The sequence below is a fragment of the Harpia harpyja genome, chromosome Z (genome assembly GCF_026419915.1).
Source record: "Harpia harpyja isolate bHarHar1 chromosome Z, bHarHar1 primary haplotype, whole genome shotgun sequence".
Lineage (NCBI taxonomy): Eukaryota > Metazoa > Chordata > Aves > Accipitriformes > Accipitridae > Harpia > Harpia harpyja.
Window position 1 is genome coordinate 18,164,445 of NC_068969.1, and position 17,976 is coordinate 18,182,420.

At 47.1% G+C, this 17,976-nt stretch overlaps 1 protein-coding gene across 3 annotated transcripts in view; it reads left to right on the forward strand.

Annotated features, from left to right (window-relative positions):
- Positions 1-17,976, forward strand: part of LOC128137367 (monocarboxylate transporter 2-like) — a 38,176-nt gene that overhangs the window by 12,221 nt on the left and 7,979 nt on the right. For all 3 annotated transcript variants that reach the window (XM_052778242.1, XM_052778243.1, XM_052778241.1), the window contains exon 3: positions 14,891-15,034. In XM_052778242.1, the coding sequence (XP_052634202.1) occupies positions 14,891-15,034 (144 nt within the window). The remainder of the gene's footprint in view (positions 1-14,890; positions 15,035-17,976) is intronic.

Consider the following 17,976-nt stretch of genomic DNA (forward strand, 5'->3'; position numbering starts at 1 on the left):
AGCAAAACGCAGCCTTGGCCCTGTCACCCAGCCCCTCCGTTCACCCTAAAGGCAGGCAGCACCAGCCCTGCTCCTTGTATCCGAGTGGAGAGGGGACAGGCGAGCTGTTTTGAAGAGGCACTGGCACCCTCCTGCCTTACTTTGACACAGGTTGGTAACTTTGCACCCAGAGGCTGTGAAGTAGGAGCATGACCCGGACCTGGTGCATTGCTGAGGGTAGCAGGGGTGGTCCCCTACCCTGAAATCAGAAGATTACCTATGAAAGTTTTCCGTGGGCATCAGTGAAAAAGCCCTGAGAATATGCTGGTGTGAAATAGCTGGGTCTGGGTTTCAGCCAAAGGTGAGTGTGGAGAACAATAAACGAAGTAGCTGCTTGTTTATTGTGGCAGCTTATAATTACAGGAATGAAATCGCCAATCATTCTTACCAGTTGCAAAGCAGTGCATATAACTTTGCTCTTTTTTTATGATTTTGATATCACTTTCATGACTCAATGAAAAACTTGGGCTGCCTTTGATTAAATCTGCAATGGGAGGTAGACAGGAACCATGCTCTGTAACTGCAGGAAACTTCATCAATATTTACCCTGGCCATTAAAGCAATTCTGAAAATATTCTTTGTTTTTAAAAAGGGATTATTTTTTTCCCTTAATAATGCACTGTAGTGCTCTTTGGAGAGCGCAGCTGGTAATGAAAGTAAAGATGCTTTGTAAAAGTTTGGAAAGCGAACGCGATGCTTGAATCGGAGCCTATCATAATCCACTCTATGGTAACCCACTGCAAAGGCTTGGTCCCACGGAGAGTAGCTCTGCAAGGGCCGGGTTCCTATCTGAGAATGCACAAATGGAGCACTTTGAGGGAAAACCCAAGCAGCGATTTAGAAAGAGAAATCCTCTGCTTAAGCCAGTGCCGTTGTCCCAGGCCACCCTCTTGGCCTCCCTGATGGGATGCTGAGCCTGAGCCCTGGGGAGCGCTGTGGCTTTGGGATAGATTTCCACTGCGGCTTGAAATTAAATGCAGAGAAAAGCACTTTTGCCTCAGCCCCAGCAATATAATTAAGCAGTCTGCAGTGAAAAGGAAACAACCGGGCTCTGCGTAGGCTGAACAGGAGCAAGTGGGTTGCAGTGGGCGAGGGAAACACTGCCATGGGGAGGCAGGCGAAAGGACCGCTTGTCATTTAGATGCTACTTAAACGCTGTTTTAAAGGGCTGGGGTAAATCATGTGGAATGTCTCTGAAGCAGTCAGGTGGGAAAAAAAGGAAAAGTAGGCAGCCCATGCCTTTGGTGTGTTCAGTTGTCTACAGATGAGAGTCTAGGAAGCTGCATAGTTTGGAAATCAAAGAGAGATGGCTAATATTTGGTACCAAAAGTATGCAAATGAGTGGAGGCTGCTGTAAATTGTGGTCTGGTGCTAAAATTAGGACATCAATTGTTGGGAAGGCTGCGGTTGGGGTTTTAATATAGGCGAGTGTGCTAAATGTGTCCCACGAAGAGCAGGGACCCCTGCTGTCCCTGATGGCTGGGTCCCTAACACATTTCTCTCTGTATTCCCAGTAGCTCAGGGCATCATACAGTGCAAGTCGTCTTTCTGGGGAAATGCTGTATCTTCCATTGCACTCAGTCTCGGGTAGATGTTAACTGGGGCTCTTTGCACCAGGATGATGATATTAAGATTTCAACCACCATCATCCACAGCGAAGCAGTGGGAAATCCTGCTCTGCCATGGAGTGAGGGGGAGACCTTGATGGAGCGGCCCCCAAAATCACGTCCCTTCTGCAGACTGCCATGTGCTGAAGCAGTATCTCATTGCCTGTCCCGTAACGCTGCAATAAATGTGCCAAACTAGTTACCTGTAGGTTGGGGGCTCCCTGACTGCCTCTGGGTTGTTGCCAGCTCTGCTTTGTCTTCCAAGAAAAATGTGTCCCCCCCACTGTCTGGTATGGAAGAGGTGCTTCGTGCCTGACCATGACCGAGCGAGGACCATGCTCTGCAGATTAACCCTGCACCTGGCAGTGCCTGAAGTTACTCACAGGGGTGTAGAATGGGCTTGAGCCTTTCCAGGTGCAGGTCACGAGCTGGTGCTGGAGCAGGTGAAATGCTGCTCTGATTGCCCTTGCCTTCTCCCATCTGCAGGCTTTCCAACACACTTTCTTCTCTTTCTCTCCAAGTATTCAAGCCAGTGCTGTGTGCTCTGTACCTGGGATGTTGTAGTGGACTTTTATGCCAATTAACTCAGCGTCTTCTGCCTTTTTGCAAGGAGCTTTAACTTTACCCTCCCTTATGCTATTATACGGTAATATGGGGGATGATACAACTGTTAGACTTAATTGCAGGTGATTGTACCTTTGCACCTTCCCACTTACCTTGCAGTTGCTCAGTTATGTCCATTTAATAGTCCTCCCCTCCTCTGCTCTGCTCTCGAATAAGATTTATGCCTGTTTGATCATCCCTCTCTCTGCAGCAATCCAGGCTGAGACGCCGAGTTGCTCAGTGGCTACAGACAGGGTTGGGGTGGGAGTTTGCAGAACATGGCGCAAATGAAACACACGTGCCCAAGAGCGTATTTAACACATCTAATTTGATTGACTGGGCATTTAATGCCAGAGCGGGTTTGACTTATGAGCGACTTCAGTGATTTGGAAATTCTCATTAAAGGAATGGGGTGCTGGTTCCTGTGAGCTGCCAAAGTCTTGCTCTGCTGCGGTGCCTGTTAGAGCTGTTAGGATGCCCGTGCGGCAAAGCTTGATTTACTTTGCTGAAAAACTAGAAAATAGTTTAACACTGGATTTTTGCTAATCTTCTGAAAAAAAAAAAAGAAATTCTAAAAATGCCAAAGTAAGCTTTCAACATAGTCCTGAGTAACTAGTAGAGTTGCTAAACTGGGTAATTATTGCCATGGCTTGTCCGTTGCTTCCCTCCCTTTCCCAAATCAGTGGTGAGGCAGAACTGTTGCAGCCTGCGTGCAGGGGCAGGGGGGTGCAGTCTACAGCCGCGTGGGCACCGTGTTGGGGGCACCAAGCATCTCCCATGTGAGGCATCAGGCCCATGTCCTGGGGGGCTGCAGGGGCCAAACGGTGCATTTGCTGGTGTCAGGTGTGGGCTTCACAGCCACGAAAGGAAAGCCCCAAACTTGCCTCACCTCCACCCCCTGCTCCAGCAGCAGTAGATGGCCGTGATTTGGAAGGTGGCCGCGTAATCAAAAGCTTTCCTCAAGAGTGCACAGGTTCTGCTGTTTGCTCAGTTGGCTTGAGGGAAAAGCTGTAGCGTTGCTGTCCCCTCCCCAGTGTTCGGCCACGTCTCTGGGCTGTGCCGTGGCTTTCGGAGCCAGGACTCGGGGCCAGCGAGGCTGGCAGCTGAGCAGAGGGATGTGCCCCACGAGGAGTGACCCGGCTGGCCGGCTCGGCTCCCTCCGGCGCCTTGGCAGGGTGCTGAGGATCTGACGCTCTCACTGATGACAGCTTTTGCTTGACAGTCCCTCATTTCTGTGGCATGCTCGTTGGTGTGGGGACTTGTTTTCAGGCTGTGCTGCTTACTGTGTAACAGAGCTTATGTCTGCATTTTGTAAATAATGCAAATGAAGCGTATTTTCTGAAAATACTCGCATGAACTAACCCAGATCTCCACTGGAGTAGCTCTGTTGATTTTGACAGAATGGATGCAGATTTACAGTGACCACCTGAGGCTTTGGCTTGTAGCACCAGAGCAGTTCCAGTTTTTCAGACTAAAACTGAAAATCAGCAGCCAACACTGTTTCTGCCCTTCATTTTTTGCTTAATTCCCCTAGGAAGCCGTTTTACACCAGCCAAGGCTCTGGCAATATATATTGCAGAAGTTTTAATGTGTCTTATCCCCCAGTTTCTTGATCTGAACTAGGTTGCAGAAAACAATTCTGTCACTATAATACAAGTAGTAAAACAGATTAGTGTGCAGTAAAGTGGATAGCCTGGACTTTATGATAGGGTACTTGTAGTTCTTGCCAGTGTTCATGTTCAGCAATTCCACGTTTCCAGTTGCAGAGGGAAAACTGAGAGGTTTGTGAGTGAGGAGCACTAAGGAAAACTGCTTTTTTCTGACCAAATCCTGCAGGGTGAAACCCTATCAATCTGATAAAGAGGGATTTCTGTCTTGCAACGTTTCTATTTTTTTTTTTTTTGTCACGGGTGAAGACCTCATTCCTTACCCCAAATGAGAAAAGTATTACAGAGCAGAGTCTTTGATGGACGGAAAGAAAAGGAACCAGGATCTGCCCATAAGGGACCAGGGAAGATGCCATCATCCTTCCCTAAAGGTGCTTTCAGCTGCACCTCAGCTCCCAGCTATCAGGCTCTGGGGGTGGCGAGGACATGCCAACATTGTCAAAACATTGTGGAGCATCACAGGGCACCCGTCGTGCTGCTGCATGCCCTCGGCAGGGTTTCCTTTTGCAAACTGCCTCCTTGAACTTTGCTAGGCCAGCACAAGACCAAGGTTCCCAAGGTCTTGCCTCATGTACAGGGATGAGGTTTGTTCAGGAAGACAACGTTAAAAATTACAACGGCAAAACCAAAAGCCTTTGGGCTTTCACACCTCCTGACTTGGGCCGTGTGCCCATGTTGTGTTCACAATACCAAACTGAGCTGCACTTCTCCCATTTTTAAGGGTGACACGTTTCAAGCTAGGCCACAGATGAGTCCCCAGAGATAACCATGACCCAGGGAAAGCAGGAGGCAGCTGAGCTCCCAGGAAAGAAAAGATAAGCAGTATTAATTTGCTAGTAATTTAGTTGCCCTATTCAGCATCGGGGGAAGCAGCCAAACATTCCAAAAATAAGAAATACTGATGCCACTAATTTAACAGCAGCAATGTTCTTGTAGCTGTTACATTCTCCTCTAGGGCTATAAGAGAGGTAAGGGTCGTGGGAAGAAGTAATGTCTTTTATTATAGCCAACTGTTAGAGCCTGAACAATGAGCCAGCTTTCTGGCACACGTGCCAGAATAGAGAGAATAATTTAACCTAGGACAGTATCTGCATTTTCAGGGTTTTTTTTTAACAGTGTCTCTGTGGCCAAAATGCTCCTTTCATCATTGTAATGAAACAACAGAAGTCATCTGAGTGAAACTCAGAGATCAGATCCTGACACAGAGTCATTTCAGCTGATAAGCTTGAATAGCTGGGGCTGGAGCAGGAGACATCTGACCTCTTTTTTTCCCTCATTTTGAAGAATTTCACTCTTTCTTTTGCAACTGCTGTGCAGCTAAGCCTTGTGCCTGTTCGTGTGCAGTTTGTAGATGTAAATATGTGCTGCTTCTGTTGACCCTTAATACATAAAAAGCTAAGTTGCATCAGGACCATACATTGTTTTTTATTCAGTATATAGTGCAGTGGAGTCTTGGTCTCAGTTTTGCTATGCACTGCTGTAATACTCTCCCCAAAATCTCCAGGCTGCTGTTCTCACACATCCAAATTTCTATTTAAATTAGGGAATCATGTTGTGTCTATTTTGCAAAGACAGAAGCAGAGAGCCACCTCTTGCAAACACAAGAAAAATGAGAGCGTTTCTGAAGTAAAAGCCTTATCCTCAAGTCAGTCAGCGTTTATTACTTGTTATTTATTATTTATTGCTTTGTAATTGGATGAAATGTCTGAAGATTTAATTCTGGAGATGCTCCACAACTGAGTCTTTTCTCCAAAGAAACTTTCTCCCAGAGCTTGTAACTGCTTAATAGAGCATCTGCTAAAGCAGCAAGGAAGAGACTGGGAAGTTGAAAGTCGACCATTGACCTTGAACATTTAATCCAAAATTTTATAGCTGTATTTTATTACAGTGCTAGCATGATAAATTGCAGTGACAGGTTTAGAAAGCACCTTACAACATGCAGTGGCGTAAAGCTATATTAATAATGAGTTTGATTCTGCAGTTCTTAACTTAATCAAAACTGCCAATGTTCTCTCACCTGGTCTGGTCCAAACTCCATCAAAACCTTCTCTGCCTCCAGAACACCTCACCCAGGGCTCTCCACCCATCCCCAGTGCTTGCAAATAGTTGTGAAGTACCACAGCACTAAAAGGGGAAACTGAGGCATGGGAAGGGAGGTGTGGGGTTTTTTTAAGGACAAGCAGCAAGTCCCAGGCCTGGATTCAGGACATGCAAGCTATCTGCAAGCCAGTTTTGGCTCAGATGTTGCCTGATGGAACACAAGTGCTGGGGCAGGGTGTGCCTTGACCGGTGGAGGCTTTACCGTGTTTCCTGCTAAAAGCTCGGTGTTGGGGCTGCCTGGCAAAATTGTGTGTTGTGCATTGCCCAGCATTTTGGAGTGGATTTTCTGTGTGTGGAAATGGCTGGGCATCCCCCTCACTGCGGGGAAGAGAGCTGTTTGCGTGAGAGCAGGTTGCCTGTCTTGGAGCATCCTACGGGGCTGTCATCTGGTTTAAGAAATAATCTCTCCAAGGCATGAGTCCTTTAGCAGATACTGTGCTCACATGCTGTGGCTGCTGTTTTCATCCCCTGCTGCTAAGAAATGAGCTGCCGCAGCATGTGGTGGGGCTTTTTCTTGTTCTTCAAGAAACCCAGAGCCCCAAACCTGTGAGTTCCCACACAAGTGGCTTCGTTCCTAAAAAGCAGAGGTTATCCTTGTGTGTTACGCCTGGGTGGTTGCTCTGTGGGCTTCCCATCGCTTTCTATAACGTGGGCTTAGCAGAGAAATAAAAGGGTCAGTACCTGGGCACGGTTTGCATTCAGAGATGCTCAGCCCGTATGGATGCAGTGCGGATCTGCGGTGCGCAGCCGGCTGCTCGCTGGTCTTTCCAGGAAATCCAGCACCTGTGTCCTCTGGGTCCTGTGTTGTGTCCAACCACCTCGTGGGACGCCTCAGTTACCCGAGGGTGTCTGAAATGACACGAGCACCTCCTCATCAGCCCTTAGCGCTGAGTGAGGGTTACGAGTGAAGGGAGGGAGGGGAGGACAGGCGATATTTGCAGTAATGTATCATGCGTCAGGTCTCTACTTACATGCTTACAGCATTGGTTCAACAAAAAAAAATTCTCAGGTAGGGCTTTCGCTAGGATTTCCCTAGGTGTGTGCTTTTCCACCTGGATCTTTTGTGTAGGCTGAAACAAAAGGAATATCTCTGCTTATCCACAGTGGATATCCAGCATCCTGCCATCGTTGCCCAAGCCCAGGCAGGTGCTCCCTGCATACCCGCGACTCAGCTGCCTGGTGCTGGACTTTCTCCTTTTGCTTATTGTCACCACCTCTTGGAGTCCCACCAAGAGTCAATCAGCCTCCCCGTGTCATTGAAACGAGACGTCTTCCCACACTGGGGCAATCCCTGGGGTAGCAGCGCCATTATGATGGTGGATTTTGTTAAGAAAGCCGGATGAGGAATGATTTGATTTCTGTAATGGATGGCGCTGCAGATTCATATACTTCTCCTGCCTCTCAGAGAGCACACAAGCCCTGCAAGGTCACCATGTATGTGCTTGTATTTTTTATTTTTTTAAATAGCCTTGTTCTACTTAACAGCGATAATAGCACTATAGGTTCAGGTGAAATATTTCTGTGTTCGTGGACTTGGCCACAAAGCTTTATCATTTCGCCCTTCATTGGAGCTAACAAGGTCACCAGGCAGCAGTAATAGAGATGTGATAGACTTAATAAAACCTGAGATTAGTAAGAACTAGGAAGAAGAAAGCAAAGAGTTTTGGTTGGGGAGTTGTTAATGCTTCGCAGGCAGGTGTTAAGTCCAGGAGTAAGTTATAATCCACTTCCACAGGTGAAGTTCAAACACGTGAAAGCTGCTTTCCCCGGTCAGTACAGCATGCGTTTTGTGTGCTGCCGTAGGAAGGAGCACGAAAGCATTGATGCCAACCTGTCCCGCAGCATTGCAGCTTTTTCTGCCCCTGGACTGCTCTGCAGCCTAACAGGTCTCTTGGTCAAATTATGTAGGGCTTCCAGGAGGTGGGCAAAACCCTTTTTGGAAAGCATGGCCAGGTAGGGACTGATTTGCTTGTAGAGCAGTGTGTTAAGACTGGTAACGAAGGGCTGCTGATCTCAGGCAATAGGTGTTTCAGCCATGTAGGGAACTCATGTTCTGCAGCTGGGCTTCAAATGACAGAAGGGATAGAAGTCTGCGGTCCTGCCAAAGCAAAAGGTTAGCTAAAAAAAATCATGGGAAAGAAATTCAAAAAACATGAAGTCATGACCTTCTGAAGGTCAGCGGCTGTGATCTGCTCTGTGGGTGAGATCCAAACCAGCAGCGTGGGGAAACCACTGAGCGCAGGCAGCTGTGTGCTCGGCACCTGCGACGCCATCCCCTTGCAGGAGCAGTTATTTAATTGCCTAAATATGAAGTGACACGAAGGACCTTGGCTCCAGCCCCAGTTTTGGAGCTGTTGGCCTGTGGCTCCTCCGTGAGCCGCAGGAGCAGCGCATGTCAGCTCTATAATCTGGAAATTGAAATGCCGAAGCACTGATCAGATAAGATTGCTGGATAAGGAAGAGGACGCTTTGTCTTTCTGAAGCTTGGGCCTCGTCTGCTTTGTTTTTCTCCTTTTTTTTTTAACAGCAGGATGCTGCAGTGGCAAATGCATGTATTTCTGATGGGAGGTCAGTGTCCCTGGCTTCCCAAGGACGTGCCGGGTGGCTGCAGGGGAGGGAGGGCTGCCGCAGCTTGGTTTCTGCAGCAGATCATTATACCCACTGCCTTCTCAGCTCGATACGGTGCCAATCCTGCCCCGGAGACCCAGCACCACAGAGCCTGGACTGACCAGTTTGATGATCGAGTAACGCGTGTCCAGGCAGTCTCTCCCATGCTTCGCTTATACATCTTACAGGGGTTGTGCTGAAACTGCAGCCATTGCTTCCTTCAATGTACAGACCATTTTCCTCACCTACGGGGATGAAAGAGAGTCAGCTTCTGGTGGCTGGTTAGCTGTTGGAGCTGCTATTGCATATGCTTCAGCCTCCTTATTTAAAAATGATTGTTTGCAGTGCAAAGTAATACTAACAGAAGGCATCAGGGCAGTTTAGGGGTGGACAGGTCTTTGGAAGCTGCCCTTTGGGGTCTGGCAGAGGGGTGTTTGATACCATGGCTGTCACCTGAGGTGTTTGCTCGCTGCTGCTTGTCCCCCAGCACCGGCGTGTGCGGCCGTCCCGTCTCCAGCAGCACTGCCTGAGGAAGCGCCAGTTGTGCATGAGCTCCTCGCCATCGCCGGTGCAAACTAAACCATCTGAACCAAGCAGCTGAGACTACTAATACACTGTATTATTACCAGGTACCACCAAATCTTCTCCGGTGATCTGGAGCAGGCACGTGCAGGGCTCAGTTACCGTGGGTCAGCTGGTGAGCAGCAGTTCTCCAAGACCAAGGTGACAAACACTTAAGAGCACGAGCCATCCAGGTCCTGGACCTTGGACTTCTCTTCTAGCAAGGCAAAAGACTGAAAGGCTGCAGGTTTTAAACCCCCCCATCCCATTCCCCCTGCCTTTGCGACTGTGCCCGGTGTTTTCTCAGGCCACCTCCCTTTCGGGCTGTGCATCGTTACCGGGTGCTGATCGCTGATGCTGATCCCCTCCGCCTCGGGAGGTTGGTGGATTCTGGCAGCGTGTTAATAATGCGGGGGCACTTGCTTTCATTTGCGGGGTAATGAGGAGGTTGCTGTGTTACAATGGGCTGGTACCCTGGTGGATAAATTACGAGGCCAAAGGCAGTGTTGTTATTCCACCGAGGGAATGAGATTATTACTGAGGAAATTGCAGGCCTGCTCCTGTCGTTGTTTTACTACTAGTGTAATAATAGACTTTGTTTTATTAGTATAAATGATTTCCCCCCCTTTCCTCCCAGCTGAGTACGCTCCGCTCCTTCTTACGTCCCCAGTGACTCCACATAGTCAACGCCAGTCATGTCGCGCTGAGTTCCTCAGTATTATCTGTGTTTTCACAGCACTTTGGAAAATATTAACTATCCGGGCAGTTCTTTTGGTGCTGACCAATGTCCCTGTACAGTAACAGCTCTTTAGAGCCGCTTGTCACTGCGGAAGTGGGAAAAGCGGAGCTGCACGTTGCAGCCCCAGCGATGGGGACACTGGTGGTCCCAAATCTGCCAGCACTGGGGTCCATGCAGTGGACTATTTTAAAGTGTTGCTATTTTATCATCTGCATGGCCATCAAATGGTCTTACCAGCAGACATGTTTGCAATGGCTCTGTGCCACTTTACACTATCAGAAGGTCAGTCTTGTGAAACCTGGAAAAAAGTCACGTTGCATGGAGGCCTCTGGGTTACGGGGTCAGCCTTTCAGAGTCTCAGCTCTTAGCTGCTTCTCTGAGAGCCCTGCACAGAAGTATTTCAGCAGAAATTCATCTAAGCCAGGTTCCACTGAAAAGGGGGAAAAGTGTTTCTGTTAGTACTAGGTTAAATTAAAAAAAAAGACAAACCAAACTTTACAAATAAGGGAGATCTCTCTCTATATATGGTCAGAGGTATGGGAGAGAAGAATACTTTAGTCCTTGTTAAAAAAACATTGGTGTTTTGCACCAACACTGGAAGTTTTGCAGCTCATAAAAAATTCATCAGGCTTATTGAGGAAAACAGAAAGGCAATTCAGGTGTCTATTTTTTGAGCACTGTCATACTTGCAAGAGTTTAAGCCAGTCTGGATTGATATTTCTTGTTAAATGCCAACGCTGCATTATGATCCTCTCTGGATCATAGTTCAGCAGCTCTAAAAGAATAAATGACAAGTTGGCCTGGCTTTGTGGAGGAGAAGAGAGGAGAGTCCAGGGTATTTTGCATTTTCTTTATGGTTTTACAATCTCCTCTTCAGGGTCCTTTTCACTTCTGCAAACACAAAACTCAAGGTGAAAAGTAATTGGACAAGCTAACAAATGATTTAGGCTTTGTTGTATTTCCCACCGGCGAGTTCCTGTGTTTTGTTTGCCACCAAGATCAGCTTCTTTGACATGGCCTTTCATGTACCAGCTAACAACGAATGGAAATCTGCCACAGGTATGAGAAAAGAGAGGCTTTATACGGGACAGGCACTAAACCAGCATGATTTATATAGGCTGAGGATAGTGCTTTACATTACATCAGTCTTCAGCAGCGCCATGATCCCAGCAGCATCTTTTGGGGATATTTGGTGCACACTGTTACTCTCCAGACTGCAGTTTTATTGCAGGCAGAACCCCCTTTGCGTGTACCCTGCTCTGCAAGGGCTTGGGGTGTAAAGCAAGGCATTTCTGAGCAGGCTTTCCTTGCTTTTACCCGGGGGACGATGGTAGCTCCACTGGAGAGCGTGTCCCCCAGCAGTGCCCTGTGAGCCAGGGGAGGTGCAGAGCCACAGGCATGGCTCTGAGCGAAGCCAGCGGCAGGATGAAGCTCAGCATCCCCCGTGTCCTCTGCTGTCTCGTGTCATCCCCTTGTGGTGGATGATAAATGATGGCCATGGCTGGAAGTTCATTAGGAGGGAGGAAGCCACTTGCTGGGTTGTGGAAGCAGCTGCCTTGTTTCCTAAGGCTGGGTGGGTGGAAATGCCATCCCTCCCTGCAGCAAAGCACTGCCTGCTACCAGCCCCGTGTCGGCAGCCTTGTCCTTGTTATCTATTGGGGTGCAAAGGGGTGATTAAATTTTACTTCTCATTTCCTCATTAGAAGTTGCAGTGCTGCCATGGTGGTGGGGTTGTGGGGACAGCGCTGGCTGGGTGACACTAGCCCTAGCTGCTCCGGTCCCTGAGCAGCCACGCGCTGGGGACACGCTCAGCACCTGAGATGGCTTTTGCTCCTTGCCGTGACTTTTCAGGGACTTAGATAGCATTCGTGTGGCTGCTTCTGCTAGGTCAAGCCAGGTAAATGGCGGCTTTCTGAGAGCTTTGCCGGCTGTTTCTCTTGCCCTGTCTTTACCTGACTGTAAATTAAGAGGGAAAAATCACCCTAACTCCTGTTAGCTTCTCCCATCTTTGGCTCGCAGGGAGGAAGAATGATTTCATTTGGATGCCAGGACAGGGAGCCTGTGGTTCCTGCATGTTTGACCAGGCAGGTATTAGCAAGTAAAGGTGCCTTGGGATCTAAGCTGCACACACCGTTACTGGAAATGGTTTCTGTGTGGTAATACACAGCATCTTTATTCTTTTCATGCTAGCTGAATAACTGGTAAATGACAGGTCCTGCTTTTCAATTCCACCGTGTTTCCAGGGGCTGTCACACTTTTAATTTTTGCAATAGCTGCAAGCAAAGCAGTAATCGTGTTTCCTATTTCCCTCAACTGCGGCGCTGGCTTTGTTGTTCCCTCTTCTTAATTCCTCTGCCCTGACTTGAGCTATTTGATGTTTTCTGAAGATCCCCACAACACCGTTGTTAAAGTTATCCAATGTTTGATGGCTAATCATCAGCCCTCTGTGAGAAATACGCTACAGGTGGCATGTGGCAGGGCAGGGCAGGAGAGGTGCATTTAGATCTGTTGGGTGTGATGCTGATCACCGAAGACATCTGGGCAGGGTGAAGGTGTACGTGTCTGTGCTTCGTGCGCCTGCCCAAATTGGCAGGGTTTGCGTGCTGAAGTGTGCACAGCTATGTGACATATTGCGTGCACCGGTTTCTGCCGAGAGATGGGACAGCTTTTGAAAGGCTGCTCCATTAAAGCCTATGGACGTTTCTGTAGGTCCAAATGACTTAAGTGGAAGTAATTTTGGGGATGTGATTTTGCATTTGCTTCAGTGCATTTGAAAGGTCTGCTCAGGACTATTACAAAACCTTTGGTCTATGAGCAGCAGCTCAGGGAAGTTTGGTTTCCCAACTGTTTGAGGTCTTGGGTTGGATTCTCTGGTGTCTCGTAAAGTGTAGGTCTAGCTGGGCTAGACCTGGGAGCTGCCCTGAGTCAGAGCAGGAGAGGGGGCCTCAGGAGGAATCTTGTGGGCTTTAAATGCTGTGTTCCATCGTACAACATCCTATACTTTTAGGGCTAATGTGAAAACCCTTTTTCAGTGGGAGAAGGTAATTGAAACCACATTTTCTTAGTTGAGTAATTAGATTGATTCTGGAGAAATGCGGACATGTGGAAAATTGAAAAATGGAAGAGTTACGTGCCCTTAGGCTGCAGATGAACATGCTGGTGCTGTTCTGAGGAACACTGGCTCGATCTTTTGAATTACAGGACTCATGGAGACCAGCTCAAGCATGATGCAAGTCCAAGCCCTGACCAGGGGAAATTCAGTGAGAAAGGGGTCCCTTTCCTCCTGTGCTGATCTGACATATATATCTCTTTCCCCAGAACTTCTCGTTGAATTCTGTAGTGCTCTGTGCAGCAAAAGGATGCATGCATGTGAACCCAATTACAGGATTAGGAGAAAAAACTCTCCATGTAATTATACACTTACGGATATTTTAACTGAATGGGGCATTCGATGGGACCATCTCACAGATCACACAGTAACAAGGATGCTGTTAAGTCTATGCTTGTGTGTATTTCATTTATGAGTGTTTTGACCTTAGACAACTAGTGGAAAGTATTTTACATGTTACAGATGTAACAATGGACTTCATTCCCTAGATTAAATGAGTCATACCTACTGTTTTTTATTCTTGCACATTATAAGAGCTGAGAACTTGTTCAGATGCTGTCAGCCATGCTGAGGGGATATTGGGGGTTTGGGTCCAGCTCTTCTGCTCAAGTGTGCTGTGGTTTGCAGGGTCTGCAAAGAGCTGTGCCACTGTTACTGGCTGAGACTATTTAAGCAAAGGTAAATATCCTACCAAATGGCTCTGGTGAGGTAGATCCCACAGTCAAATTCTTCATAGATGCCTGTAAGCTTATAATACCTGTTTCCAGTAATCTGTATGTGGACAGTGTGGGCTGCTTGTAACAGCAGGAATGAAGGCAAACGGGCACACTGGGCTCCGAAACACCATTGCTGTGTGCTGAGGAGCACCAGAAATAGTCAGGTAAGATAAGCTACTAAATGCTGCCTGTATCCTCCTTCCTCATTTCCAGCATCATTTCTGCAGCATTTTGGTTCAGGGTTTTTGAGTAATACGGAATCTTTTTCTTACATCTCATAGCTTGACTTCTGGACCACTCTTTCCTGCTCAGTTTGCTTTCTCTCATTCTGACTTCTCAGCCTGAGCTAACTTCAGAGTTGGCTCTGCTTTGAGCAGGAGGTTGGTCCTGAGACTTTCAAAGTCCCTCTGACATATATTATTCTGTGATTCTGATTTTTACTGGTCCTCCAGCTGGTTGAGACTACTGTACGCAAGACCTCCTTTCTTTCCTCCTCCGCCCAAAGCATGTTCCACTTCCTCGGATTTAAGTGCTTCCTTTCAGCGTGCAGAGTCTTTGTTAAGCCATTTCCCTCTTTCATAATTTTGCACTTTCCTGAACCACCTCTTTACATAAATGCAAGACCAAACTGGTTCATTTGTGCTCCAGCTAATCCATCATCCCAAACTGTTTCTACCTACATAGACTGCTATCAAGATTTAATTAACAAATGTTCTGCTGAAGCTTCAGTCCTGGTCAGCACTATTGGAACTGCATTAAAAATGCAACAGTATTCATGGTATCAGCCTCATAATATGAACCACTGCTTTGTGTGTATGGTTTAGCATCACAATAAATCAAGAAGCTCCTATGCTTGGATCATGTGTTCACCTGATTTGTTATTGCCATTTGCCTTCTCTGATGACACTTTAAAGTCCTGGGGACAGGAGCTGTCACGGAGTACACAGCCACCGTGTGGCATGGGACATGCTGCCCTCTCCACACAATGCGGATCATCTTTCTATCTTTTTCCATTTTCTTCCTGAAGTCACCCTAGAAGCTGTCGGGGGCACTGATAGTGCAGAGTTTTACCTGTTTTGGGTCAAACATGCCCTCTGTCAAACGATACCTACCTCAAGGACCATTTTGCGCTCTTTCCCCAGGTCCCATTAGCAGTATTTTAGTAAACCGCTACGGCAGCCGACCGGTGGTTATATTCGGAGGCCTGCTGTGTGGCATTGGGATGGTCTCAGCCGCTTTCTGCACCAGCATCCTGCAGCTCTACATCTGCGTGGGCTTCATTACAGGTAAGAAGCATCTCCTTTCCACCCGCGCTTGAGGTTCACTTCTGATGGCTTGGGGTGTCCACACTTGGGCACCTCAGCCAAACGCAGTGGGAACCTGGTGAGATAAAAAGCCGGTGAGACAAGGGCCCTCGCTTATTAACTGCTCCAGATGAACTTTAGCAAAGAGCACATCCCTCGCTTAAGCGCTGCATTCCTGGCTGAGCATCGGGTGTGGGATCTTAGCAGGGGATGTGCCCTTTGCAGATGAGCGCTCTCGGCCAGAGGTGACGGTAGGTTTGGCCATCAGTGTCCTCAGCTCCCGCTGAAGCGAATGCAGGTTGACTGCGCTCTCCCCTGGGCAAGGCAAGCCCTTCCAGATACAAGTGTGACTATGAAGAAAGCACCTGTGTTCCTATATTACTGTGCATTATCTTGTCTCTATATGAAATGAGATTTTAGGGGTTTGCTTTAGTTTACTTGCCCTTTGCCTGCTTGTGAGGTTGGGAGGTCCTTTATCTGAAAATAATAATTACTGGGGTTGATTGAAAATATGCAATGTTCTACCTAGTGAGAAAAATATAAAACTGTATTTCCTTATTGAAGTTACAATTTGAATTGTCTGTATTGAAATATGAATTTCCATATTGGAAACTCAAACAGGAGAAGGCATAGGCTCAGTCCAGCATCTTTAAAGCCTGCAGTTGCTGGGTTATTGCTTTTAAGGCTAGATGGAGTGAGTTCTCCACCTGTGTGAGTATAGATGCTTAATTGTAAGCATTGTTCTTTGATTATTTTGGCTAAGGTACAGCCAATGCTTCTTCCAGCGCAGCTAGGACATCTGCCTGAAAACATGACAAAATGAGCTCAAAATTGGCTTTTGAGGTTGCAAGGTGTACGTTTTAATGAATGTTCCCTATCTCTCTGCAGCCGCATTAAGTGTTGCTGCTTTCTGAATATGAGAAGTGCGAACTCAACATTTAAAATCAATAAAACCAGCCACTAGCAAAGTAAATTGGGACAGCAAGTTTGTCACCCTGTTCTCCTACACCAATATTGCTTTATTAAATCTGTACAGTAGTGAATAAATCCCCATGTAGGATTTCCTCTCTTAAACCTTACTCTTTCTAAGGAGAGTCACTGTAGTTAGATGAAACTGTTATTGCTGAATGAATAACTCCTGCAGATTCCCTGAAAGAGATTCCAGAAACAAAGCAATGAGAAATAAAAATAAGCAAGGTCTCCCATGGATAAATTCAGTATTTATTGATGCATGAGCTTGCATCATTCCCTGCTAAACAAATGTCGTCTAGCAAATTGGCTAACACTGGATTAGCACATAGAAACCATAAATCCTTTGCTAAAAATAGATGCGTTTTGGTGAGCAGAAGGGCTCAGGCAAGGAACAGTGCTGTAGGAAGGCACCAACTCCTATTTCAAAGGTACTTGTCTAAAAACATGCCAGGAGGGAATTTTGTGCCTAACGCCAATGGGCCTAGGATTTATGAAGACCCTGCTCTTTTTTGGTCCCTGAATAATAACGGCAAACCTGGTCCGCTGCCCACCCCAGAGAGCTGATAATACGAGCTGTGCTCAATGCACACACGTAACCCTCGTGCCAGCAACAGGGTACAGGGGCAAACTGCCCCCGTACCTCCTCGCCTTTAATCCTGTGATGTCTCCTCACAGCAAAGCACGTTTTTTGTTGTGTACATCTTTTCCTCCTGCTTGCTGAATGAGGGCAGCTGTATGGATGAGGTCTTAGCTAATAACTCATCATTTCCAGGCACGGTGTGTGTGCTGGGGAAGGAATATTAATTTGACAGAGAAGGGAAGATGCTTGTAATCCTGCTAACATGCTTGATGCCTCCAATTATGCTTGAAGTGCTTTCACTGGTCAGGCCTAACATGGAAGTGTTCAAGGGCAATTATGAAGCTTCCTGCTCATCATGCAGGTGAAGCAGCATTACTGTACAAGGCGAGAGACTTCTTTAAAGGCGATTTGCAGTGACTCTAAAGCAACCTGTAAACATCACACTCTTTCTAGCCTCCTTCCTACTAGCCTGAGAAGGAAGCAGACTGACGTAAAAGACTATGCATGCAATTCGCAGGAATGGAGATAAAAACAAGATGGTAGTAGGAGGTCTCTGCTACCATCCTGTGCCTTTGGCATATTAATAGAAATCTTTTCAGAGGAGCAGAGCGGGAAGTATCTGTTTACAGTGAAGGGATTAGATATGGCAATCTCAATTGCTTTCTTGATTATGTCTTTTTCCATTTGCATGCAGAGCAGGGACCAGGCTCCGCTGTCAGAGGCGGCTCTGAAGCAGCTCTGTCCTTGATGGCACCGAGCTGTGAGCTGCACGAGGGGCTCTGCATATGCCGTAAACCCCACGTTCTCTTCCTCACTTGTTTCCCTATAGTGCTGTCGACCTGGATAGATGCCAGCCTGGATGCATTAAATAGGGGGTTAGGCATGCAACCTCTTCTTCAAGTCTGAGGTAGAAGCAGCAAATTTCAAAGCTACGTACAAGGCAATAATGACTGGTCGGTTTAGTTCAATCTGTACCAATTAGACTGCCACGAAATAAAATGGGATCTAGGGTGAAGCATGTTGACTAATGAGACTAGAGTCTTTGCCTCAGCTATAAATGTTGAGCATTGAAATACCTGGTAGGGTCTTCCCTTGCTAATAAAGTAAGAGCAAGTTCAATAGCTACACATCTCATTCCTGTAGCGCCACTTATTTCCTTCTAATATGAGGGAGATGATGTATTTAATCTAGGGAAGGATGCTCCTTCTGGCACGGGCTTGCTTCTGTTCATGCAATGCCACCGATAGGCCTCTCTGTCCTATCCCTGGGGAGAAAATGTGGTTATTTGAGTAATAATTTCAGCCATGGAAAAGCTGCTGTAGTTTCTGAAAACTGGAATAAAATGGATATAAATATTTCCAACTAAAGTCAG